This window comes from Heptranchias perlo, chromosome 14, assembly GCF_035084215.1.
Source record: "Heptranchias perlo isolate sHepPer1 chromosome 14, sHepPer1.hap1, whole genome shotgun sequence".
Lineage (NCBI taxonomy): Eukaryota > Metazoa > Chordata > Chondrichthyes > Hexanchiformes > Hexanchidae > Heptranchias > Heptranchias perlo.
Window position 1 is genome coordinate 23,778,072 of NC_090338.1, and position 25,203 is coordinate 23,803,274.

The 25,203-nt window shown below is 42.1% G+C and overlaps 1 protein-coding gene across 7 annotated transcripts in view; it reads left to right on the forward strand.

Annotated features, from left to right (window-relative positions):
• aff4 (AF4/FMR2 family, member 4) overlaps nt 1-25,203 on the forward strand; it is a 128,513-nt gene that overhangs the window by 97,134 nt on the left and 6,176 nt on the right. For all 7 annotated transcript variants that reach the window (XM_067996112.1, XM_067996111.1, XM_067996115.1 and 4 more), the window contains 8 exons: nt 6,743-6,831; nt 10,424-10,682; nt 16,277-16,380; nt 19,141-19,204; nt 21,270-21,406; nt 21,538-21,609; nt 22,852-22,945; nt 23,046-23,089. In XM_067996112.1, the coding sequence (XP_067852213.1) occupies nt 6,743-6,831; nt 10,424-10,682; nt 16,277-16,380; nt 19,141-19,204; nt 21,270-21,406; nt 21,538-21,609; nt 22,852-22,945; nt 23,046-23,089 (863 nt within the window). The remainder of the gene's footprint in view (nt 1-6,742; nt 6,832-10,423; nt 10,683-16,276; nt 16,381-19,140; nt 19,205-21,269; nt 21,407-21,537; nt 21,610-22,851; nt 22,946-23,045; nt 23,090-25,203) is intronic.

The following is a 25,203-nucleotide window of genomic DNA, read 5'->3' on the forward strand; positions in this document are numbered from 1 at the left end:
ACATGTACGCTGACGACACTCAGCTCTACTTCACCACCACCTCTCGATCCCTCCACTGGCTCCGATTTGTCACACTGCATGTCCGGCATCCAGTATTGGATGAGCATAAATTTCCTCCAACTAAATATTGGGAAGACCGAAGCCATTATCTTCGGTCCCTGCCACAAACTCTGTTCTATATTGCCACCGACTCCATTCCTCTCCCTGGCCACTGCCTGAAGGTGAACCAGACCGTTTGCAACTTTGGTGTTCTATTTGAACCTGAGATGAACTTCTGACCACATATCCGCTCCATCATGAAGACCACCAACTTCCACCTCTGTAACGTCGCCCATCTCCGCCTCTGCCTCAGCTCATCTGCTGAAACCCTTGTCCATGTCATTGTTACCTCTGGACTCGACTATTCCAATGCTTTCCTGGCCCGCCTCCCACCTTGCACCCTTCGTAAACTTGAGATCATCCAGAACTAAGCTGCCTGTATCCTAACTCGCACCAAGTCCCGTTCACCATTACTCCTGTGCTCGCTGACCAACATTGGCTCCCGGTCCAGGAACGCCTCGATTTTTAAAATTCTCATCCTTGATTACAAAATCCTGCATGGCCTTGTCTCTCCCTATCTCTGTAACCTCCTCCAGCCGTACAACAGTCTGAGATCTCTGCGTTCCTCCAATTCTGGCCTCTTGTGCATCCCTGATTTTTGCTCCACCATTGACGGCCAAGCCTTCAACTGACTAGGCCCTAAGCTTTGGAATTCCCTCCCTAAACATCTTCGGCTCCACCTCTTCTCCTTTTAAGACGCTCCTTAAAACCTACCTCTTTCACCGAGCTTTTGGTCACCCGTCCTAGTATCTCCTTATGTGGCTCAGTGTCAAATTTTGTTTGATAACACTCCTGTTAAGTGCCTTGGGATGTTTTACTATATTAATGCTGCTATATAAATGCAAGCTGCTAAAGTAATATCTTATGCAATATGGGAATTTAGAATGTCATCCATAGCAAAGAATCTAGCATTACATCATCACAATGAAACTTGCTGTGCAACCAAACTTCAGTGGAGAATTTTGAGGATTTTATGCTTGCCCAGAGCAACAAAAAGAGGCAATGGAACTTGGAGTCTGATGCCATCTCTTTGCTCTTCAGGCCACATGGGTGTGCCCTATGTGGAAATGTATTATTTATGTAGATATTATACCTGTAGAGTAACAGGTCCCTATGTTACCATAAATTGTTGTAGCCATGTTATACTATCTCTGATAGGTTCCACAGGTTTGTTTGAACTTTAGATGTATACTTGTTCAAAAACCTTTTTCAGACCTGCAGTATCAAAGCAGAGTTCACGCTGAGGAGATTTATGTTAAAAAGAAATTGCCTGGAATGTAAATCTCTTGCCTGTCGTACTGGTTTATTATGTGCCATGGTATTACTCAATTTATAGAATCATAGAAAATTTACGGCACTGAAGGAGGCCACTCGGCCTATCGTGTCTGTGCTGGCCGAAAATGAGCCACCCAGCCGAATCCCATGTTCCAGCATTTGGTCTGTTGCCTTGTAGGTTATGGCACTTCAGCTGTATATCCCAGGTACTTTTTAAATGAATTGAGGGTTTTTGCCTCTACCACTTGTGAGTTCCAGACCCCTACCACCCTCTGGGTGAAAAAATTCTTCCTCAGCTGCCCTCTAATCCTTCTACCAATTACTTTAAATCTTTGCCCCCTGATTATTGACCTCTCTGCTAAGGGCAATAGGTCCTTCCTGTCCACTCGATTTAGGCCCCTCATAATTTTGTACACCTCAATTAAATCTCCCCTCAGTCTCCTTTGTTCCAAAGAAAACAACCCCAGCCTTTCTAATCTTTCCTCATAGTTAAAATTCCCCAGTCCTGGCAATATCCTCATAAATCTCTTCTGTACCCTCACTAATGCAATTACATCCTTCCTATCATGTGGTGACCAGAACTGTACACAGTACTCAAGCTGTGGCCTAACTAGTGTTTTATACAGTTCTAGCATAACCTCCCTGCTCTTATATTCTGTGCCTCGGCTAATAAAGGAAAGTATTCCATGTGCCTTCTTAACCTTATCTACCTGTCTTGCTACCTTCAGGGATCTATGAACATGCACTCCAAGGTCCTTCACTTTCTCTACACTTCTCAGTATCCTCCTATTTATTGTGTATTCCCTTGCCTTGTTTGCCTTCCCCAAATGCATTACTTCACACTTCTCCGGATTGAATTCCATTTGCCACTTTTCTGCCCACCTGACCAGTCCATTGATATCTTCCTGCATTATACAACTTTCCTCCTTACTATCAACCACACGGCAATTTTTGTATCATCTGACATGCATAGGCAGCTGGGATCAAGTGGATCCCTTGAAGAGTATAGAGATTGCCGGAGTAGAGTTAAGAGAGAAATCAGGAGGGCAAAAAGGGGACATGAGATTGCTTTGGCAGATAAGGCAAAGGAGAATCCAAAGAGCTTCTACAAATACATAAAGGGCAAAAGAGTAACTAGGGAGAGAGTAGGGCCTCTTAAGGATCAACAAGGTCATCTATGTGCGGAACCACAAGAGATGGGTGAGATCCTGAATGAATATTTCACATCGGTATTTACGGTTGAGAAAGGCATGGATGTTAGGGAACTTGGGGAAATAAATAGTGATGTCTTGAGGAGTGTACATATTACAGAGAGGGAGGTGCTGGAAGTTTTAACGCGCATCAAGGTAGATAAATCTCCGGGACCTGATGAAATGTATCCCAGGACGTTATGGGAGGTTAGGGAGGAAATTGCGGGTCCCCTAGCAGAGATATTTGAATCATCCACCGCTACAGGTGAGGTGCCTGAAGATTGGAGGGTAGCAAATGTTGTGCCTTTGTTTAAGAAGGGCGGCAGGGAAAAGCCTGGGAACTACAGACATCTGTGGTGGGTAAGTTGTTAGAGGGTATTCTGAGAGACAGGATCTACAGGCATTTGGAGAGGCAGGGACTGATTAGGAACAGTCAGCATGGTTTTGTGAGAGGAAAATCATGTCTCACGAATTTGATTGAGTTTTTTGAAGGGGTAACCAAGAAGATAGATGAGGGCTGTGCAGTGGACGTGGTCTACATGGACTTTAGCAAAGCCTTTGACAAGGTACCGCATGGTAGGTTGTTACATAAGGTTAAATCTCATGGGATCCAAGGTGAGGTAGCCAATTGGATACAAAATTGGCTTGACGACAGAAGACAGAGGGTGGTTGTAGAGGGTTGTTTTTCAAACTGGATGCCTGTGTCCAGCGGTGTGCCTCAGGGATCGGTGCTGGGTCCGCTGTTATTTGTTATTTATATTAATGATTTGGATGAGAATTTAGGAGGCATGGTTAGTAAGTTTGCAGATGACACCAAGATTGGTGGCATTGTGGACAGTGAAGAAGGTTATCTAGGATTGCAACGGGATCTTGATAAATTGGGCCAGTGGGCCGATGAATGGCAGATGGAGTTTAATTTAGATAAATGTGAGGTGATGCATTTTGGTAGATCGAATCGGGCCAGGACCTACTCCGTTAATGGTAGGGCGTTGGGGAGAGTTATGGAACAAAGAGATCTAGGAGTACAGGTTCATAGCTCCTTGAAAGTGGAGTCACAGGTGGATAGGGTGGTGAAGAAGGCTTTCGGCATGCTTGGTTTCATTGGTCAGAACATTGAATACAGGAGTTGGGATGTCTTGTTGAAGTTGTACAAGACATTAGTAAGGCCACACTTGGAATACTGTGTACAGTTCTGGTCACCCTATTATAGAAAGGATATTATTAAACTAGAAAGAGTGCAGAAAAGATTTACTAGGATGCTACCGGGACTTGATGGTTTGACTTATGGGGAGAGGTTAGACAGACTGGGACTTTTTTCCCTGGAGAGTAGGAGGTTTAGGGGTGATCTTATAGAAGTCTATAAAATAATGAGGGGCATAGATAAGGTAGAGAGTCAAAATCTTTTCCCAAAGGTAGGGGAGTCTATAACGAGGGGACATAGATTTAAGGTGAGAGGGGAGAGATACAAAAGGGTCCAGAGGGGCAATTTTTTCACTCAAAGGGTGGTGAGTGTCTGGAACGAGCTGCCAGAGGCAGTAGTAGAGGAGGGTACAATTTTGTCTTTTAAAAAGCATTTGGACAGTTACATGGGTAAGATGGGTATAGAGGGAAATGGGCCAAGTGCAGGAAATTGGGACTAGCTTAGTGGTATAAACTGGGCGACATGGACATGTTGGGCCGAAGGGCCTGTTTCCATGTTGTAACTTCTATGATTCTATGATCTGCAAACTTCTTAACCATGCCCCCAACATTTATGTCCAAATCATTAATATATACATGATGTGGAGATGCCGGTGATGGACTGGGGTGGACAAATGTAAGGAATCTTACAACACCAGGTCATAGTCCAACAAATTTATTTTAAAATCACAAGCTTTCGGAGATTATCCCCTTCGTCAGATGAAGGGGATAATCTTCATCTGACGAAGGGGATAATCTCCAAAAGCTTGTGATTTTAAAATAAATTTGTTGGACTATAACCTGGTGTTGTAAGATTCCTTACATTAATATATACCACAGAAGATCTAGTACTGAGCCCTGCAGAACCTCACTATAAATAGCCTTCCAGTCGCAAAAATACCCGTCAACCATTACCCCTTGCTTCCTGCCACTGAGTCAATTTTGGATCCAACTTGCCACTTTCCCTTGGGTCCCATGGGCTTGTACTTTTTTGACCAGTCTGCCATGTGGGACCTTGTCAAAAGCCATGTAGATTACATCAAACTCACTACCCTCATCGACCCTCCTTGTTAGCTCCTCAAAAAATTCAGTCAAGTTAGCCAGACATGACCTTCCTTTAACAAATCCATGCTGACTGTCCTTGATTACTCTGTGCCTTTCCAAGTGATGGTTTATCCTGTCCCTCAGAATTGATTCCAATAATTTGCCCACCACCGAGGTTAGACTGTCTGGCCTGTCTTGGTCTATTCCTCGCTCCCTTTTTAAACAATTATACAACGTTAGGAATTCTCCAATCCTCCGGCACTACACCTGTATCCAGTGAGGATCAAAAACGATTGTCAGAGCCTCCGCTATTTTCTCCCTTTTAACAGCCTGGTGATTTATCTACTTTCAAAGATGCTAATCCCCTTAATATTTCCCCTCTCGCTATGTTCATCCTATCCAATATTTCATACTCCTCCTCCTTAACTACAATGTCTGCATCTTCCCTCTCTTTTGTGAAAACAGACGCAAAGTATTCATTAAGGACCATCTTCCGCCTCGACACATGGGTTACCTTTTTGGTCTCTAATCGGCCTTACTCTTTCCTTAGATATCCTCTTGCTCTTCATGTTTTATAAAACATGTTTGGGTTTTCCTTAATTTTACTTGCCAATATTTTTTTCATGCCCTCTCTTTGCTTTCCAAATTTCTTTTTTAATTTCACCCCTGCACTTTCTATACTCATGTAGGCTTTCTGTGGTATTGAGTTCTCGGTGTCTGACAAGCTTTCCTTTTTTGCCTTATCTTACCCTGTATGCTTCTTGACATCCAGGGGGCTCTAGAATTGGCAGTCCCAAATGTGTGGGAATATGTTTACTCTGAACCCCTTGAATCTCCCCCTTGAATGCCTCCCACTGCTCTGACATTGATTTACCTTCAAGTAGCTGCTTCCAGTCCACTTTTGCTAAATCACTTTTCAGCTTAGTAAAATTAGCCTTTCCCCAATTGAGAACTTTAACTCCTGTTCTATCGTCGTCCTTTTCCATAACTATGCTAAATCTAATTGAATTATGATCACTACCACCAAAATGTTATCCCACTGATACTCCTTCCACCTGCCCAGCTTCATTCCCTAAAACTAAATCCAGAACTGCCCTCCTCTTTCCCCCCCCCCCCTGCCTTTTTGTTGGGCTTGCTATGTACTGGCTAAAAGAGTTCTCTTGAATGCATTTTAAGAATTTTGTGCCCTCTATACCTTTCACACTGTTTGTATCCTGGTTAATATTAAGGTAGTTGAAATCCCCTACTATTACTGCCTGATTGTTTTTGCACTGCTCAGAAACTTATCAGTTCAGCCCTGCTGGTATTCTCTGAATATTGAAAGTTAGTTTGTTTGCAGCTGCAGTTTCTGTTCCTTAGCTGGGAAGATGTACTTTTGGGGTGGAGGGGACAGAAAAAACTTGCTATTCTGATCAATTAGCTGAATTTTGAAGGTTCTTTATCAGCCTATTAGATTGTCTTAAAGCAGTTCCTCATAATTGCTGCAGTCATCAACCTTTTCAATGCTTTTCCTTTCAAACTTTCTTCAAAACTATTCTCTTGTGAGCAAAATCTGTTGATTGAATAAATCATGCAATTTTCTTCCAGACACTTTTGAAGTTATTACAAAAGAGTTGCAACACAGTGGTTCCAAGGTCTCATTTGAACCTCCTTTCCTGTCTTAATATGTTTGTGCAACTGACAATAACTACTACCAGATTTGCAACAATTTGTTGAAATGAAAGCTATTTCAAATCAAAGAATATTTTGAATTTAAAATATCAAAAGTATCAAGTGTAATCTCTCCTTGTTCCCTGTATTTTCACAGTCCCGATGGTGTTGAACCTGAGTAGATGTGTGATGTACTAAGTGACCTCACAGTTGGAGTGTATTGATAGTGGAGTTAATCAGCGCAAAGCTGCAACTGAAGGAAGTTTTGGAGATTTTGATAGCAATTATTTTCAATGTTTATTCAGAACGATGGGGAAAATGAAAGTTGTGAAAACAAGAAGCCTAAAGCAGAAGAGAGGACTAATTCTAACCACAAACCATCCAGCAGTAAAGAGTGAGTATATTCCTCTAATGAAGCAATCAAATGATTTAACAAGTTAAAAAAAAATTAAAACCTGTCTGTTGGTGAAGTATTGATTCTATTTTAGATAAATTCATAAATTGACCTTTTCCGTCATTACAAATTTTTTGACGTTTTTTTCCTTTCTAGTTTTCTCCAATTTGTCCTCAGCTGAACATAGCAACTAATGGTGAGGTACAATTCCGGAGGCAGCCGTAGTCCTCTACTACCTCACCCAACTGACTCCTCTTCATGGGAGGCTAGACCTTGTGTTTGATCAAAGGAACCATTGGAGCAGATCATGATTCCGTTTTCACACCGCCATCTTACACCTATACTTTCAGTGAGATAGCGGTCAGGAGCGGGAGTTTGCTTTTTTTTTGCCCCCCTACTGTTTTTTTTCTTTTCTCCATCTCCCTCTCCTTTTTTTCCCCCCCACCCCCCACTTGCTTCTCTAGGATGCTGAGATCCATTGTATTGTTGTGGGAAAATCACCACTCGGAGTCAGACTTAAAGATTCAACATGCAGTTTATTGGACAAAGTACTTTGGGAGAAGAACTGGACGCTCCGCAGCGTTCGCAACTACCTCCTCAACTTCAAAATGGTTGTCATGCTTTTTTATACCTTTGAAATACAGATTTTCAGTAGCTATTACATCATTAGTCTTTATTAGTGTATGCATTAGCCAATTAAGCCCGCACAGCAACCGCGGACCTCCAATCATATTAAAACAACTGTTATCACCTTAAGACAGTATGGTCTTTGTCTATTCAGCCTGGTTCTGTAGTTTTTATCAGTTCGTTGTGAAATGTCTTTTGTATTCCCAGACTGTAAGTCAGTTTTGGAATATACAAACTCAGCACTTTTAACTGTCTTTCCCACAGTCACAGAATCCATTTTGTTTAGTAGAGTCCATTTTGTTTAGTAGTCATATGTTATGTTTAAGCTTTTGCTTAGGGTTAGTCTGGTCTGCACAAAGCGCATTTCGGTGTGGTTTTAGGGTAATGACCGCCGCCATGCACACAATAGTCACTTCATCTTTGCCTTTAACCCAACAGCCCAAATTTTACGCTAACAGTATCACTCCCACTTCAATCATGAATGAGATTGATGGACTCACCACACACCAAGAACAAATCTGCATCATCCTGCTTAGCGTGGCTCAGTGCGGTGTCACAGAAATTGCTCAGATTATATTTCCCATAGAAGTGCACTGGCAGATGATTGTGCAGATTTTATGTACGAGTACTCTGGTTTTTTTTCACTGCATAACTTGAAATTAGCATGGGCCAACCAGTATGTATAGTATTAGAATGGAGTTGTATGGGGAAGCTCAAGTCATTTTTTTTTATTCGTTCATGGGATGTGGGCGTCGCTGGTGAGGCCGGCATTTATTGCCCATCCCTAATTGCCCTTGAGAAGGTGGTGGTGAGCCTCCTTCTTGAACCGCTGCAGTCCATGTGGTGAAGGTTCTCCCACAGTGCTGTTAAGAAGGGAGTTCCAGGATTTTGACCCAGCGACGATGAAGGAACGGCGATATATTTCCAAGTCGGGATGGTGTGTGACTTGGAGGGGAACGTGCAGGTGGTGTTGTTCCCATGTGTCTGCTGCTCTTGTCCTTCTAGGTGGTAGAGGTCGCGGGTTTGGGAGGTGCTGTCGAAAAAGCATTGACGAGTTGCTGCAGTGCATCCTGTGGATGGTACACACTGCAGCCGCTGCGCCTGTGGTGAAGGGAGTGAATGTTTAGGGTGGTGGATGGGGTGCCAAACAAGTGGGCTGCTTTGTCCTGGATGGTGTCGAGCTTCTTGAGTGTTGTTAGAGCTGCACTCAGTATTCCATCACACTCCTGACTTGTGCCTTGTAGCTGGTGGAAAGGCTTTGGAGAGTCAGGAGGTGAGTCACTCGCTGCAGAATACCCAGCCTCTGACCAACTCTTGTAGCCACAGTATTTATATGGTTGGTCCAGTTAAGTTTCTGGTCAATGGTGACCCCCAGGATGTTGATGGTGGGGGATTCGGCGATGGTAATGCCATTGAATGTCAAGGGGAGGTGGTTAGACTCTCTCTTGTTGGAGATGGTCATTGCCTGGCACTTGTCTGGTGCGAATATTACTTGCCACTTACGAGCCCAAGCCTGGATATTGTCCAGGTCTTGCTGCATGCGGGCTCGGACTGCTTCATTATTTGAGCGTTGCGAATGGAACTGAACACTGTGCAATCGTCAGCGCACATCCCCATTTCTGACCTTGTGATGGAGGGAAGGTCATTGATGAAGCAGCTGAAGGTGGTTGGGCTTCGGACACTGCCCTGAGGAACTCCTGCAGCAATGCCCTGGGGCTGAGATGATTGGCCTCCAACAACCACTACCATCTTCCTTTGTGCTAGGTATGACTCCAGCCACTGGAGAGTTTTCCCCCTGATTCCCATTGACTTCAATTTTACTTGGGCTCCTTGGTGCCACACTCTGTCAAATGCTGCCTTGATGTCAAGGGCAGTCACTCTCACCTCACCTCTGGAATTCAGCTCTTTTGTCCATGTTTGGACCAAGGCTGTAATGAGGTCTGGAGCCGAGTGGTCCTGGCGGAATCCAAACTGAGCATTGGTGAACAGGTTATTGGTGAGTAAGTGCCGCTTGATAGCACTGTCGACGACACCTTCCATCACTTTGCTGATGATTGAGAGTAGGCTGATGGGGCGGTAATTGGCCGGATTGGATTTGTCCTGCTTTTTGTGGACAGGACGTACCTGGGCAATTTTCTACATTGTCGTGTAGATGCCAGTGTTGTAGCTGTACTGGAAACAGCTTGGCAAGAAGCGCAGCTAGTTCTGGAGCACAAGTCTTCAGCACTACAGCCGGGATGTTGTCAGGGCCGATAGCCTTTGCTGTATCCAGTGCACTCAGCTATTTCTTGATATCACATGGAGTCATATACATCAGGATCCCACCCGACCAAAATAATCTGGACTGAAATCCAATGCAGCAGACTAATCATCATTGCCAGCGGTAATAACTGTATGAAAGGACTGCCCACCTATCTTGAAACTTTCAGGAGCATCAGAGCTCCCCAATTAGTTTCTCAACTCACCTTTTTAATTTTAACCAGTCGCATATTTTAATGCAGTAACATGTCTCTCGCACTGGCCTGACCGTGAAGGCAGTTATCAGGCTGTACAGTCAACATTTCACTCCACTCACTAGCTCTATTTGAAATTAGACTCTGAAATAAATGACATTGAATGTAACAGTGTTGACTGTAAGATCTTTGTGGTCAAGCGGGGAGATAGGGGCAGCACGTGGCACTTTAGAACACACCACCTGATTAAAATGCAGATGCTGATGATTAGAGAAACTGATGGGGGAAGCCCTTGGGAGCAGTGTGACTCAGGCAGGTAGCCAACCATTGGTGATCTCCAGAGTTTTAGTACTCCAGGGTTGATGGGATGGGATCGTGAAATTGAGTAACTTAGCATCTGTGTTTTAAGGAGTAAAACTGATTCAATATCGTTTTATGAACAGCAAGATAGGGAACATGCTGTAATTCTCTTCTTGAAAAAAATGGAGTTTCCATTCCTCTTTTTTTCACAGCTCTTCAAAACCAACTGGTGAAAGAGAAAAGGTGCCTCTATCTTCTCCATCTGCAAGTGCTGCACAAAAAACACCTAAGACCGAGCACAAACATCAAAGCCGCAGGAGAACTGCCAATCAAACCTCCACCTCGAAGAGCAATAATAGTAGTAACACAAAGCAGAACAGTAGTAGCAGTAATAGCAGCAAAACCAATTCTTCATCTTCCAAGCATAAAAAGACAGAAGAGAAAACATCCACGCGTCCGAAGGAGAACAGAGTGAGTCACTATTATAAATTTCAAAACTTGTAAGTGACAAATTGCGTTACTGCTCCAAGGTGCTGTGTTGGTATGGTGCAGTTCACAAATGTTTGATAATTTTCCTCACGTGAATTTCCATGTTACAAGGGGAGCTGGGGAGTGTTTATCCTATAGTGAATGAGTTATGCATTGGCAGTCAAGTAATCGGGTGCTGCGCTCAGACACCTTCCTCGAGAGCTAATGTCATTCTGTAACTTAACATCAAGTGATGCATAATGGGGAGTGAGGATCACTGGCTCACAATTTAATTTTTTTTAAACCACACACTCCCTCACAACAACTGAGCTTGGTAACTCAATGTGTAAGAAATCATGAATACGAGCTCATATCATAAGACTCCATGGAATTAGATTTATAAAGGGAAAAAATCTTCTAAAAGCTTCAGAAAAAAAATCTAATTTTCTGTCTTCAATCATGTACAACATCATGCTGAAATATAATTAGTGGCCATACTCTACTTTGCCCAAGTGGCCATTTTTCAAGTGTCTTGCATGAGTATGGGCAGGTATTCAACTGAGTTATCGCAGTCAAACCCAATGTTTTCATCTGTCATGCATACATTCATGCAAACATTCCTGCAAGGAATCACTGGATACTACTCTGGAGTGAGAACCATGACTGACTTGGACATCAATAATATTTGCACCATATAAGTGCCAGGTGATGACCATCCGTTAGAAAGCCCAACCATCTCTTCTTGACCTTAAACCATCACCATTGCTGAGTCTCCATGATCAACATCTTGAGGACCACCAATGACACAAAGCTGAACTGGGCCAAACATATCAACACTGTGCCGACAGAAGCAGGGCAGAGGTTGGTATTCTGTGACAGGTGGCTCACCTCCTGACCCCTCAAAGCCTTTCCACAAGGCTTAAGTCAGGAGTGTGATTTTGTTTTTTATATATTCATTCATGGGATGTGGGCCTTGCTGGCAAGGCCAGCATTTATTGCCCATCTCTAATTGCCCTTGAGAAGGTGGTGGTGAGCCACCTTCTTCTTGAACTGCTGAAGTCCGTGTAGTGAACGTTCTCCCACAGTGCGGTTAGATAAGGAGTTCCAGGATTTTGACCCAGCGACGATGAGGGAACAGCGATATATTTCCAAGTCAGGGTGGCTTATGACTTGGATGGGGAGCGTGCAGGTGGTGGTGTTCCCATGTGCCTGCTGTCCTTGTCCTTCTTGGTGGTGGTAGAAATCGTGGGTTTGGTAGGTGCTGTCGAAGAAGCCTTGACAAGTTGCTGCAGTGCATCCTGTGGATGGTACACACTGCAGCCACGGTGTGCCGATGGTGGAGGGAGTGAATGATTAGGGAGGTGGATGGGGTGCCAATCAAGTGGGCTGCTTTGTCCTGGATGGTGTCAAGCTTCTTGCATGTTGTTGGAGCTGCACTCATCCAGGCAAGTGGAGAGTATTCCATCACACTCCTGACTTGTGCCTTGTAGATGGTGGAAAGGCTTTGGAGAGTCAGGAGGTGAGTCACTCGTTGCAGAATACCCAGCCTCTGACCTGCTCTTGTAGCCACAGTATTTATATGGCTGGTCAATGGTGACCCCCAGGATGTTGATGGTGGGGGATTCGGCGATGGTAATGCCATTGAATGTCAAGGGGAGGTGGTCAGACTCTCTCTTGTTGGAGACGGTCATTGCCTGGCACTTGTCTGGCGCGAATGTTACTTGCCACTTATCAGCCCAAGCCTGGATGTTGCCCAGGTCTTGCTGCATGCAAGCTCGGACTGCTTCATTGTTTGAGGGGTTGCGAATGAAACTGAACACTGTGCAATCATCAGCGAACATCCCCATTTCTGACCTTATGATGGAGGGAAGGTCATTGATGAAGCAGCTGAAGATGGTTGGGCCTACAACAGTGCCCTGAGGAACTCCTGCAGCAATGCCCTGGGGCTGAGATGATTGGCCTCCAACAACCACTACCATCTTCCTTTGTGCTAGGTATGACTCCAGCCACTGGAGAGTTTTCCCCCTGATTCCCATTGACTTCAATTTTACTTGGGCTCCTTGGTGCCACACTCGGTCAAATGCTGCCTTGATGTCAAGGGCAGTCACTCTCACCTCACCTCTGGAATTCAGCTCTTTTGTCCATGTTTGGACCAAGGCTGTAATGAGGTCTGGAGCCGAGTGGTCCTGGCGGAATCCAAACTGAGCATCGGTGAACAGGTTATTGGTGAGTAAGTGCCGCTTGATAGCACTGTCGACGACACCTTCCATCACTTTGCTGATGATTGAGAGTAGGCTGATGGGGCGGCAATTGGCCGGATTGGATTTGTCCTGCTTTTTGTGGACAGGACGTACCTGGGCAATTTTCTACATTGGTAGATGCCAGTGTTGTAGCTGTACTGGAACAGCGTGGCTAGAGGCGCAGCTAGTTCTGGAGCACAAGTCTTCAGCACTACAGCCGGGATGCTGTCGGGGCCCATAGCCTTTGCTGTATCCAGTAACTCAGCCGTTTCTTGATATCACGTGGAGTGAATCGAATTGGCTGAAGACTGGCTTCTGTGATGGTGGGGATATCGGGAGGAGGCCGAGATGGATCATCCACTCAGCACTTCTGGCTGAAGATGGTTGCAAACGCTTCAGCCTTGTCTTTTGCACTCACGTGCTGGACTCCGCCATCATTGAGGATGGGGATGTTTGCAGAGCCTTCTCCTCCCGTTAGTTATTTAATTGTCCACCACCATTCACGACTGGATGTGGCAGGACTGCAGAGCTTTGATCTGATCCGTTGGTTGTGGAATCGCTTAGCTCTGTCTATAGCATGTTGCTTCCGCTGTTTAGCATGCATGTAGTCCTGAGTTGTAGCTTCACCAGGTTGGCACCTCATTTTTAGGTACGCCTGGTGCTGCTCCTGGCATGCTCTTCTACGCTCCTCGTTGAACCAGAGTTGATCCCCTGGCTTGTTAATGGTAGAGTGAGGAATATGCTGGGCCATGAGGTTACAGATTGTGCTGGAATACAATTCTGCTGCTGCTGATGGCCCACAGCGTCTCATGGATGCCCAGTTTTGAGCTGCTGGATCTGTTCTGAATCTATTCCATTTAGCACAGTCGTAGTGCCACATGTTGGATGGTGTCCTCAGTGTGAAGATGAGACTTCGTCTCCACGAGGACTGTGCAGTGGTCACTCCTACCAATACTGTCATGGACAGATGCAATTGCGACGGGTAGATTGGTGAGGACGAGGTCAAGTAAGTTTTTCCTCTCGTTGGTTCGCTCACCACCTGCCGCAGGCCCAGTCTGGCGGCTATGTCCTTCAGGACTCGGCCAGCTCGGTCAGTAGTGGTGCTACCGAGCCAATCTTGGTGATGGACCTTGAAGTCCCCCACCCAGAGTACATTCTGTGCCCTTGCTACCCTCAGTGCTTCCTCCAAGTGGTGTTCAACATGGAGGAGGACTGATTCATCAGCTGAGGGAAGGCGGTAGGTGCTAATCAGCAGGAGGTTTCCTTGCCCGTGTTTGACCTGATGCCATGAGATTTCATGGGGTCCGGAGTCAATGTTGAGGACTCCGAGGGCCATTCCCTCCTGACTGTATATCACTGTACCGCCACCTCTGGAGGGTCTATCCTGCCGGTGAGACAGGACATACCCAGGGATGGTGATGGAAGAGTCTGGGACGTTGGCTGAAAGGTATGATTCTGTGAGTATGGCTATGTCAGGCTGTTGCTTGACTAGTCTGTGGGACAGCTCTCCCAATTTTGGCACAAGTCCCCAGATGTTAGTGAGGAGGACTTTGCAGGGTCAGCTGGGCTTGGTTTGCCTTTGTCGTGTCCGGTGCCTAGTGGTCTGATGCCGGGTGGTCCGTCCGGTTTTATTCTTATTGTGACTTTTTTTAGCGAGATTTTACAACTGAGTGGCTTGCTCGGCCATTTCAGAGGGCAATTAAGAATCAACCACATTGCTGTGGGTCTGGAGTCACATATAGGCCAGACCGGGTAAGGACGGCAGGTTTCCTTCCCTAAAGGACCTTAGTGAACCAGATTGGTTTTTACGACAATCCGGTAGTTTCATGGCCACCATTTCTGATACTAGTATTTTAATTCCAGATTTTTATTTAATTAATTAAATTTAATTAATTGAATTTAAATTCCCCAGCTGCCATGACGGGATTTGAACTCATGACTCCGGATTATTAGTCCGGGCCTCTGGATTACTAGTCCAGTAACATAACCACTATGCTGCTGATACAAAGATAGGTGGAAAAGCAAGTTGCAATGAGGGCACCAAGTGTCAGCAAAGGGATATTGACAGGTTAAGTGAATGGGCAAAAATTTGGCCGATGGAATATAATGTGGGAAAATGTGAAGTCATCCACTTTGGGAGGAAAAATAAAGAAGCAAAATATTATTTGAATGGGGAAATACTACAAAATGCTGCGGTGCAGAGGGATCTGGGTGTCCTCGTACATGAAACACAAGATGTCAACATACAGGTGCAGCAGGTAATCCGGAAGGCAAATGGAATATTGGCCTTTATTTCTCGGGGGATGGAGTATAAAAGCAGGGAAGTCATGCTACAACTGTACAGGGTGCTGGTGAGACCACACCTGGAGTACTGCGTACAGTTCTAGTGCCCTTGTTTAAGGAAGGACATACTTGCATTGGAGGCAGTTCAGAGACGGTTCACTAGGATGATTCCAGATATGGAAGGGTTGTCTTATGAGGAAAGATAGAACAGGTTGGGTCTATACTCCATTGGAGTTTAGAAGAATGGGAGAAGATCTTATTGAAGCATACAAGATTCTGAGGGGGACTCGATAGGGTAAATGCTGAGAGAATATTACCCCTCATAGGGGAATCTAAAACTCGGGGGCATAGTCTCAGAATAAGGGGTCGCCCGTTTAAGACAGAAATGAGGAGGAATTTCTTTTCCCAGAGGGTCGTGAATCTTTGGAATTCTTTACCCCACAAAGCTGTGGAGGCCGAGTCGTTGAATACATTCAAGGTTGAGTTAGACAAATTTTTGATCAGCAAGGGAGTCAAAGGATATGGGGAAAAGGCAGGAAAGTGGAGTTGAGGTAAAAATCAGATCAGCCATGGTCTCGTTAGATGGCGGAGCAGGCTCGAGGGGCCGAATGGCCTACTCCTGCTCCTATCTCTTATGGTCTTATGGAGGAAGAGTCAGCGTCACAGAGAGCACGTTTCTGTCAAAACGCCTGTGAGAGCCTGGATTAAGCATTTAGTGACAAGTCTGGCACGTGGCATTGGATTTGGACATCAAGATCATTAAAATAGCTAGCACATTGGAAGCTATCCTGCACATGTCCTTCCACCACATTGCTGATGGATGAAATAACTCATGTGGAAACATATTTGGGGTGACAACAGACAAAAGAAGGCTGGCACAAAAAGAGGGTTTAGTGCCTACCTTGATTGGGTTGCAGAAAGATTAGTTGCTGCTGAAATTCTACATATCCAGCTGTTCAGTTGGACCACTGTTGGATGGGGCTTGGTGTGTGTCTGTGCTATGGTCAGAGCACCTGACTGTTGTTGTGATAGACATTGAAGTACACAGTTTAATTAATTTTGTTTTGTTCATAGTCACAAGAAAAAAACCCAGTTAGCTCCTTGAACCCTTTACAGTCATCAACACCATCAGGAGATGGTTTGAAGTCCAGAAGGCCCAAACTCAGCTTTGATGACCGGTAAGTATAATAGTCATCCACGTATCTCAATTTAAATATTGTGCAACACTATTGGAAAAGACCAGCTTTATAAATACAAAATTGATCTATTATAAAAAAAACTAATTTAGTCAATAAGACTTCAGGTTTGGTATTGTAATCGAGTGTAACGAACTGTGTTTCCTGTAATTGTTTCTCATTCTGTCCATCTATAGCAATGGGTTTACTGACTGCATGTGTCAACATCTAATCTTATAATTTAGACTCATTGCACAATCTCCTACTTTAACTCATTCTTTCCCAGGATGTCCAAACTGTGGAAAATCTTACCTTTATTAGTCTTTCCTTCCTACTACAATCTTTCAGCATTTAAAATCCAAGTTTGGTGTCACCTAATTATTATTTCATGATTTATCTCATCTCTTTATGTTTTCAGCCTTGTTGTTGTTCTGCACTATAGGTCCTTCATCTTGGTTTCTCAATTTAAAAAAAGAATCCCTAATAAAGTCATGGGAGGAAATTGGAAGGAGTTTACCTTCAAATAAAAACAACCAGGTTTTATTAAATCCATATTCTGCATTCCACAATCTAATGAGTTTTGTGTTCATTATGTATACTTGATAATTGGTTGTGCAGTTGAGCAATAACAACATTAGAACATTGATGGGATGCATATTTTGACTTAATTACAACTCATTACTGTTGTCATGAAACTTTTGTTTCACTAAAAGTTGCAGAAATTAGATTTGCATAAATGCTCGGACTTATATTTTATTCTTATCTGTATGGAATTGGTGTTCTCCATATCTTATTTTTGGTATCTCAACTTTTCAATGCCGTTACCAAAAGTTGATATCCTTGCCATTTTATTAGAATTCATCTTGTGTGTTCATTAGGATTATTGGAACAGGAGCAGGCCATTGAGCCCCTCAAGCCTGTTCGCCATTCAGTCAGATCATAACTGATCTGTACCATAACTCCATTTACCCACCTTTGCTCCATATCCCTTGATACCATTACCTAACAAAAATCTATTGATCTCAGTCTTAAAAATGTCAATTGACCAAGCACGCAAGCACCTTTGCTCCATATTATGTGATACCCTTGCCTGACAAAAATCTATCTATCTCAGTCCTAAAAATTGCAATTTATCCTCCATGCACAGCCTTTTGGGGGAGTGAGTTCGAGATTTCCACTACCCTTTGTGTGAAAAAGTGCTTCCTGAGTTCACTCCTAAATGACCTTCCTCTAATTTTAAGATTATGCCCTCTTGTTCTCTATTCCTCCATTAGAGGAAATAGTTTCTTTGTATCTACCCTATCGAATCCTTAATCGTCATAAATACCTTGATTAGATCGCCCCTCAACCTTCTAAATTCGAGGGAATACAAGCCAAGTTTATGCAGCCTGTCCTCATAATTTAAACCTTTAAGCCCGATGTAATTCTGATGAATCTGCGCTGTACTCCATTGGAGTTTAGAAGAATGGGAGAAGATCTTATTGAAGCATACAAGATTCTGAGGGGGACTCGATAGGGTAAATGCAGTACTCCAGATGGGGTCTGACCAATGCTCTGTACAACTGAAGCATCACTTCCTTTCTTTGTATTCCAGCCCCCTTGAGATAAAAGCCAATATTCCTTTTGCCTTTTTGATTACTTTTTGTACCTGTGCACTAGCTTTTAGTTATTTGTGTACATGGACACCTAAATTGCTGTGCTGCTCCACAGTTCTTAGTTTTCTCACCATTAAGAAAATATTCCAATTTGTCTTCCTCAGATCCAGGATTGAGACTATTTTGCAGTGTAGCATGTACCAATCCCATATTTACTGCATTCCATCAATATTGATAAACTCCCACCATAAATAGCAACAGCTCAGGCAGAGACTATTGTATCTTTTTAAGGGAAAAGTAGATAAATATTTGAAGAGGAGGAAGATACAGGCTCTGTGGAGCAGGCCAATGGGATTAGTTTTTGATTGTTCTATGGAAGAGTTAGCACAAATTCAGTGGGCCAAATGGTCTGGTTCCATCGCACTAACTTTGCCAAGCAATATTGATTACGCAAGTATCAAATATCATTAATAATTGTAGAGCTTGGCTTTTGTAATTGCCAATCAAGCATTGGGGGGGGAAAAATTGATATGATCAGCCCAGCTTATTTTCTTCATTTTGGAGAATTGTAATAACAGCAGCAAAACCACTGATTTTACTGAGTGTTTTGCAAAGTGAATAATTAATTTTCTTCATCAACAAAAGGACCTGTTACTAAGCTGCTGTCAAGCACATCCTGGCAGCCAGCACAGAGCAAATTTGTAAGAACTCTGTCTGCAGCCTCTCTTTCAGCCACAATTGGCACATGGCCAGGGAAAACTGAAAGGACAAGGATAAAAATGTATGAGAGAATTTGTATTCTCACATAAATAGCTTATGTAATTTTATCTGTCTTTGTGCATAACTGATTTCAAAATATAGTAATTGTATCACTTGGTTCAATTTTAATTAACGTCCAATCTAATACTTGAAGTTTGTGACTTCAGACTGTTCAATATTTGCTGTAATTTGAATATGTAAATGTGTTTTCAAACTGGAATTTTAAAACCAAATTTTATTCTATCAATTCTAAGCCAAAAAAAATGTTAAATAAAACAGTTAAGATTTGTGTGTTCTTCGCATGGCTGAGAATTATGGTTAGTGAAGCAAAAGTGCCACTATCTTGCAATTTTGAACTGTGAAGAGCACTAAATATCAAAAATTAGTTTTGCCTTTTTCAATCTTTTAGGTTGCATTCAGCAGATCATTACCTTCAGGAAGCAAAAAAGCTTAAGCACAATGCAGATGCACTGGTGAGTACTTCACAATGATTGTCCTTTTCAGTTCAATAGCAAACCACATCTGGCGAGCAGATGAGAGTAAATTAGTTGTCTTCCAGTGACATTTCGTTTCTTCACTTTTTAAATATGAAACAACTACCAATTTACTTGTTACAGTTTTGGAGCCCAAGTGCTGAGTGGGATAGTCTTAAAAGTCATTACATGAGAGTTGAGTTTCTTACTACTCCATGCTGTTCCTAAAGAATGATTTAGCAATGGTATGTAGGTTAGTCCAGTGGTGAAGAGGATATTAAAGATGATTAAAATTTGTTCAGAATGGGTAAAAATTATAATCTTTGAAATGGTTGGGGTATAAGATGGATGTGCATTGGATACAGTATATTCAGAAAATTAAACTGGGTAGCATGGGTTGCATAACAATTTGTGTTGGATACACGTCACTGATTTATTTTTCATAACTGGCAGCTATTTAAGTATTTGTACCGTAGAGTTCCTTTTGGATGTAACTCTTTTTTTGTTATTCAAAGGAACATAGTTGAGTGAGTGTTATTAGTGCTTTACAGCATGTCAGAAGTAAATATAATTCGGGGCCAAGTTTGTGTGTCTCGGTTTAGGGCTTGCATGAGGAAAATCTAATTTATAAAGCTTCATTGTAATAGTGAATATCAGTTTAAGTCACCTCTTAGTGTTAAAGCTGATAGTAAGAAAATTACTTTTTTAGATGTGAGATAGCATATTGTACAGGAAGCTATATTTCCACTCCTGAACGGCAGTCACAGCTTCTCATTTTTGCTCACGTTATCAACTTAAATCACTCATGGGAATGTTTTGTCCTACAGCATACCCATTCATATGTAGACATAATTTCAGTTGTAATTGATAGACTTGTTCTTCAGTTTGCAGCATTCCCCTCCACCATTCAAAAAACAAACTTGGTCAGTATTGGAGTAGTAGTAAAGCAGTCCCTTTTATTTATGATTGGTATAACAGATATAGTGAAGCAGCTGCAGTTGAATGCTGATAAACGAGTATCTTGTTCGACTGGAACAGTAAGGTTGTAATTGACTCTCTGTAAATTATATTAAAATGGCCACATTTGCTGTTTATGCCAAGGCCATTTAATTGCTCAAAATTAATTCAGGGAAGGCATATTTTACATGTGGTAGAATTACTAAAATATTCTGTCTGGTGATATTTGGCAATGGGTTAACTATTTAGCATAGAGATCATTAAGAAGAAGTGATTGGAGAATATCTTATACAGACCCCACCGCTTAAAATGTCTGTGTTTAAAACAGGCAGTCGCTTATATTGGCCAAAAAGCGATAACCATAATCCATTTGCATTAACGTCAATTTCAAAGTTTTAAGTGCTCCGTTTATTTCGAACAGAAACAGCTTTTTTTTAAACTTTGTTTCCTTTAAGTACTAGTTATAAGTATCTGAGCAGTTTCCTTTTATGTATTGCTTTCTGTTGGTCTTACAGAATCATAGAATCTTACAACACAGAAGGGGGCCTCCTGGCTCTGAATTATCCATATAATACCATTCCTCAGACTTTTTTTCCTCTTGGGCAATTAAATTTTTCTTTTTCAAATATTTATCCACTTCCCTTTTGAAAGCTATTATAGATTTCTTCTTCCACCACTGTTTCTGGTCGGGCATTCGTTTTTGATTATCTTAAATTTATACTCTTTTTTTAGTTACTGACTCATCGAACAGTGGAAATAGTTTTCCCCTCTGCACCTTATCAAAACCCTTCATAATTTTGAACATTACTTTCATATCTCCTCTTTACCTTCGCTGCTCTAATGAAAAGAGCCCCAGTTTTTCAAGTCTCATAACTAAAGCCGATCATCCCTGATCCATCTTAGTGAATCTCCTCTCCAACTTAGCCACAACTTCGCCTTCCTTCCTAAATTAGGCTACTAAAAACTAGGCACAATATTTTGTACAGGTTTAGTTTTAGCTCTTTGCTTTGTTTCTTTATGCCCCTATTTATAAATTTTTTTTTACATCCTGATTTTGATTTTTTTCTTGGGTCTGTGTACTGACCCCTTTCTGTTTTGTCACTTATAGTCAGACAGGTTTGAAAAAGCAGTGTATTACCTTGATGCTGTTGTGTCTTTCATCGAGTGTGGTAATGCTTTGGAACGAAATTCTCAAGAAGCCAAATCTCCTTTCCCCATGTATGCTGAGACAGTAGAACTTATCAAGTAAGTAAAACCTCTAGACATCAGAATACTACATTGTTTTTACTTTTTATAATTGTATATTACTAAGTGGTCTTTAATAAAAAGTATACACTACTTTGTTGCTGTTTCAAGAGTTGTCTTGTTCTTTCTAGATACACTATGAAGTTAAAGAATCATGTGGCACCTGATGCTACAGCAGCGGATAAAAAGCTGGCAGTCTTGTGGTAGGTTTAGCCTAGCACAGTGTTCTATTTAATATACAGTCTGGACCTTATCACAATCTTGAGAACTAGCAGACATTTTTGTCAGGGTCCTAATCTTATTGAATGCTCTGGAGCATTAATTAACCTGATGCTGGAACCAGCAGAAAAGTTGTTTTAAATGGGTGATTTGTAATAACTCAGCTTACATTCTTTTTAAAATAGATGCCTAGCCATTTTAGTTTTATAATTCTTTCCCATCATGTGAAGTTAATTTGGTTTCTTGCCTTCCAATGCTGCCTCAGGTTTGCACTGAAGCTGGGTAACATCAAAAAATTATTGATTACAGAGATGGGATATCATGTTGGACTTCCAACGTGATGTGACCGTTGTAGGATGCGGGTTGATGCCTGATGTTTTCCACAAGAAGTCCTCAATTGCAACTTCAAAAAAGATTCACTAGGATCATACCAAAACTGAGAGGATATACTTATCAGGAAAGGCTAAACAGGCTGGGTCTCTTTTCTCTAGAAAAGAGAAGACTGATCAAAGTCCTTAAGATTATGAAAGGGTTTGATAGGGTAGACATAGAGAAGATGTTTCCACTTGTAGGGGAGACCAAAACTAGAGGCTGTAACATAATCACCAGTAAATCCAATAGGGAATTCAGGAGGAACTTCTTTACCCTAAGAGTGTGGAACACGCGATCACAAGGAGTAGTTGAGGCAAACAGCATAGATACATTTAAGGGGAAGCTCGATAAGCACATGAGGGAGAAAGGAATAGAATGATATGCTGACGGTGTTAGATCAAGAGGGGTGGGAGGAGGCTCATGTGGAGAATGAACGCCGGCATAGACCAGTTAGGCTGAATGGCCCGTTTCTGTGCTGTAGACTCTATGTAAATTCTATGCATGTTGTATGTGATGCCAAGTGCTGGGTTGGTGCTTTCCCCCCAGTGAAGGAAAATTGGAAGGGAATTGCTACAGATCATTGTGTACCTTTAGTGGTCATTAAATCAGACTTTCAGCCAAACATAGCACAGAAAAAGACTGTGAGGGGGTTTGGAGATGGAAAATGCTCCAAATTTTTAAGATATTGATAACCCAGCATAGTTTTTCAAAAATATTTTTAGTTGGTTGATCCAGTTCTTAAATATTCAGTTTTCAGCTGTGACAGTTTTCAACTATCAGAGTAGAAGAGGCATTTACAGAAGTAAATTGCTCCAGTTAACAATGTAATTAAAATGAATGTCATTGTTTTTTAGTCTCCGATGTCAATCACTTTTGTATATGAGGTTGTTTAAACTGAAGAAAGACAGTGCACTAAAATACTCCAAAACATTGACTGAACACCTCAAGGTAAATCATTATGGAGCTTTGCTAACCAATTTATTTTGTTTGGCTGCTATTAACTCTAGACGTTTCCTTGCTATGACATGAAATAACTTTTATTTTCTAGAATTCATACAACAGTGCGCAGGCTCAGTCACCTGGCGTAGGAAGGTAATTTCTTTTTCCTATGTGCATTGCCTCTTGATTATTGAGTGTTTTCTGCTCTTTTTTTTAATCTTGTCAAGTTCACTTAGTGGTCTACCATGTATTGAATATCTAATGATGAATAGTGTATTTTAAATGTACGTTCATTTTAAAGAAAAACGTGCATTTATATAGTGCATTTCACGACCTCGAAGTCCCAAAGTGCTTTACAGCTAATGAAGTATTTTTGAAGGGTGTTCATTGTTGTAATGTCGGAAACCCGGCAGCCAATTTGCGCACAGCAAGGTCCCACTAACAGCAATTTAATAATGACCAGATAATCTGTTTTAGTGATGTTAGTTGAGGGATAAATATTGGCCAGAACACCGGGGATAACTTCCCTTCTCTTCGAAATAGTGCTGTGGCATCTTTTACGTCTACCTGAGAGGGCAGACGGGGCCTCGGTTTAATATCTCATCCGAAAGACGTCACCTCCAAAAATGCAACACTCCCTCAGTCCTGCACTGGAGTGTCAGCCTAGATTTTGTGCTCAAGTCTCTGGAGTGGGACGTGAACTCACGACCTTCTAACTCAGAGGCGAGAGTGCTACCAACTAAGCCACAGCTGACACCTAAAGAGAAAACTTAAATCCCCAGCATACTACTTTGAGTTCCTGAATTCCCCAAATTAAAACACTGTCAGACAAACAAGAAAGCTGTATCTCCTCCTGCTAGCTACTGAAAACAATTAAAATGAGGGACACTGCTGTTTTGGTGTGTTCTCTTGACACTTCAAATTATGTTATTGTGAATTTACTATTGTGACTCTTAACGCGTAGACTGCTGGTCGTTCAGGGAATCTTACCGCCAACCCCCCCCCACCCCTGGGCTAACCAATTTGTAAGTTAATAATGAACTTAACTTTTTATGCTGTTTCCCTGCTCCCACCAAGGGAGCAACTTTATTTTTTTAAGACTACTATTTGGTTAAAAATTGGTTTCAACGGTCTTCCTTATTCCTTAGAAAGTATGCAGCCATCTGTTGGAGCCAAAATCTGCTTTTACTGCTGTATTGGTACAGGAAACATTTATCCATCTGCAGATCCCAAAAAAATTGACATTTAGATATCAAAGCAGGTTCTATTCTGTTCCAGGTGTTCTTTTGAATCTAGAAAGTCCTAGTTTGTTTAATTTTAATTTCAGCAGCCCATCCAGCACTCCCACCACTGTAGGAGTCTTAAAATGTGTATTATCCATCTCACCGAACTCCTGCAAATTAACAATTTACCATATTTCCCTGTTAAATATTATCCTCTAATTATTTCAACACTTCCCATTAACCAATTTCCTCCAAAGCGAAGACTTCCCTTCAATCTTTAAAATTGTCACTGTTACACCACCCACTGCGAACCACTTTAAATGCTGGATTGATTAGAATGCTGATATACAGGAGGGCAGCAAGATCTATCCCAACAATTAATTTCTCAGTTTACCACCAGTCTGGAACACCTTCATTCTGACAGTATAATTAATAAGCAAGCTGAGTTTAAGAAAATTATATATCTTTGGGTCTGAAAACCAAACCTTTGAGACTCTGCTTCATTTGTCAATTCATGCTCCACAAAGAGACTGAGGTTATGCTTTTGCTACAATTATCCATTCCTGACCATTACATTTTAAATGTCACAACAATCCAGCTTCTCTAAACATTTAAATAAACTTCAATTTGTAAAGTCTCAGCATTTTTAAACTCTGCTCGACACTGAGGTTATACTCTGGCTTCAAACCCACGTGATATGATATAATCTTGCTTTGGTGGGGCAGGGAAGGTTCTCACCACTGGACTCTGGAAATAGGTCAGAACCTGACACTAGAATAATTATGCTATTTTTTCATTCCTGTCAAATGAAAACTGCTAAACAACAATGCTAAACAGGCAGTATAAATGCATCCTTAAATGATTTCTCTAAGTACTGGAAAAGCCAAAGAAGCCCCTGTGTAGGTCAATCCAGGTATAATCATTTTTAAGCATCAATGCTGACTGGACTTTTGTGTGCATCTGTTGAGGACAGGTTAGGTTTCTGCTGGTCAAATAAGCTGCAGACAATTGAATTCTAGCTCCCTTATGGCCACTTGGATGAGG